Source organism: Daktulosphaira vitifoliae, unplaced genomic scaffold (assembly GCF_025091365.1).
Source record: "Daktulosphaira vitifoliae isolate Bord-2020 unplaced genomic scaffold, ASM2509136v1 Scaffold_5, whole genome shotgun sequence".
In the NCBI taxonomy this organism is placed as follows: domain Eukaryota; kingdom Metazoa; phylum Arthropoda; class Insecta; order Hemiptera; family Phylloxeridae; genus Daktulosphaira; species Daktulosphaira vitifoliae.
Window position 1 is genome coordinate 28,070,048 of NW_026099576.1, and position 2,547 is coordinate 28,072,594.

General features: G+C 29.1%; 1 protein-coding gene across 1 annotated transcript in view; it reads right to left on the reverse strand.

Annotated features, from left to right (window-relative positions):
• Window positions 1-289: 289 nt before the first annotated feature.
• The window catches only part of LOC126906777 (uncharacterized), an 8,982-nt gene continuing 6,724 nt past the window's right edge, over window positions 290-2,547 (reverse strand). The window contains exon 4 of the mRNA XM_050687618.1: window positions 290-1,670. Coding sequence (XP_050543575.1) covers window positions 451-1,670 — 1,220 coding nt within the window. The 3' untranslated portion in view covers window positions 290-450. The remainder of the gene's footprint in view (window positions 1,671-2,547) is intronic.

A 2,547-nucleotide genomic window follows, 5' to 3' on the forward strand; every position in this document is an offset into this window, starting at 1 on the left:
ATATTTTTAAACATTTTTTAACATTTTCATACTTAATGTTCATTTAAAATATACATTTTCAAAGTGTTGTGAAGTTTTTCAAATAAATTCTCTTTTATTTTACCCTTAAATTATTTTTTTGAAGCCCAAAAAATTACAAAAATGAACATATCGATATGTATTTATCAGTGTCAGACACGTTAAAAAAACTATTAATGCAAACCTTCTAAAAATTAATAAAAAATGTACACAGATCTTTAATTCGTAGGTATACCTTAAATAGTAATCATAATTGACAAAACAATCAATATATTTGTTCAAAAGTTGTTTATATTAGTACCTTTTTAAAACTTTAATTTTGTAAAGTTCAGGAAAAACAACACGTTAACATAAAAATAAAATATTATTACAAGAATTATCTATAAAAGTATAAGAATAATTTTGAGATCGAAATGTATAAGCTACTAAAATTTAAATTATATCCGTTGTAGTTGACGCATCATCATCTCTGGTAAAATCATCACCGATTTGTTGTATAGTTTTGCCTTTAGTATCCGGAAGGAAGTTTATCACAAATATAATGGCAAGCGATGATATAAGACCATACATTATGAATACTCCTGGGCCCAACCATATGAAAAAGTAGGGGTACATTTTGATGGCGATAAAATTGAAAATGGAAGAGCTACAAGTAGCAAAAGAACCGGCTACGCCGGCGACATCGCTTGGAAATACTTCTCCGAGCATAGCAAACGGTATTGGCCGCAAACCAAGTCCGTTCAAGGCTGTGTACAGTAATATCAGAGCTATAACGACTATATTGGTTATTACACCGTCTCTAACGTCAAAATACAGGAACAATCCTAATGATATCATACATAATGATACTCCAGAGCATGATACGAGTGATAATTGCTTGAATCCGTTTTTAGTAAGCAGTAATGACAAAATACTCATGGCGCTGAGGTTAGTAAAACCAACTATTAATGTAATTAAATAGCTATTAACGGTAACTTTCAAGTCTTGCAGTATTTGGATCACGTATGTTGTTACTACAAAAGATCCACTAGTTTGTTGTAAAAATAAAAACGTCGTCATAATAATAATAGGCTTGTAAACGTCGGGATCGCGAACCCTTACGAAAAATTCTGAACGTTGCACAGGCTTTTCCTCGAGTAACTCGACTTTGGGCGCTTGCAGTATAGGTTGAGTGATGCGTAAAACTTTTTGCGATAGTTCAGCATCTCCGCGGCGACCCTGTCCAAATAGCCAAGGGGGACTCTCAGGAATTAAACAACAAATGCCTAACAAAGAAGCTAGAGAAACAAACGCTGCTGTGTAAGCAATAGAATTAACCGGAATCAACATTCCGAGAAAATAGGTAAGGAACATTCCAAAATTTAGCATAATCGATGTCATTATCGTAAAACAACCTCTCAGTCCCGTGTAATTAACCGTAATGCATTCTGCGGCGTATACTGTGGCAGGAGTTGATGACATACCTACTGATAAACCAACAAATAGCTGTCCAATGTAAAAAACAGTTAAATCAACAGGTTGTTGAGCCAAACACAGCCATCCCAAGATTGATGGAAAATTAATAACCATTAACGCTGTTTTTCGTCCTAAACGGTCAATCAATGGTCCGCTAAGTAGGCATCCAATAGGCATAAATATTGATGGAAGGCTTGCTGAAAATATAAATATATTTTTATAACATCGAAAATGATTTAATGAAAAAAAAAATAAGAAAATATTGACTTTGTACATTATAACAATTACAACCCTCAGTAATTGCAACTTTTTTTTTATCAATAATCTTCCTCGATTTCCTGGATCATTATGTTAAATTATTAATCTTATAACAATTACTATTTTTTTTCTATCATTTTAATTTGAAATTATATTATAATTAACTATTTATGTTTTACTAATTGCAGTTTATGTAATGATTTTTAAAAATTATTTTTCGTGTAACTAGTTGGGTTATCAATAGACTAATTTTTTTAGCTATTTCATAAATGTTCAACTATTTTTATCATTGCATGCACCAAATTTAATTATGTCAAAGTTTGATAAGCATATATTTGGGAACAAGGAGGGATATATTTCTCTGAAAAATAAAAACAAAAAAAATAAAAATTGAGGCTTATAAGATTTTATTTTATTTTTTTTTTTTAATTATGTTTATAATATAAATTATATATAATATATATGTTTATAATAAAAATTATGTTTATGAAATTTTTTTTTTTTTAATAATACAGTAATAATTTTAATTACTTCGTTATTCATAATTTATTGTTAAAAATAAATAATAAAAGCTTAAATTTCGTTAATTTTCCTTGTATGTAAACAATAGTGAACAATAGCTCTATAGCTGAAAATAATTGTCTCCTCCAAGACCCCTTGTTAATTACTCTATGGACATCCATATTTATATCAAATTAGTATTAAACATCATTAAAAATCTACTTGTCTATTTTATTTTAGCTTCGATGCGAAGCTGAGAAGGTATTGGTTTTACTATGATGTGTTGTTTTTTTTTTTTTTTTTTTTTTTTTTTTT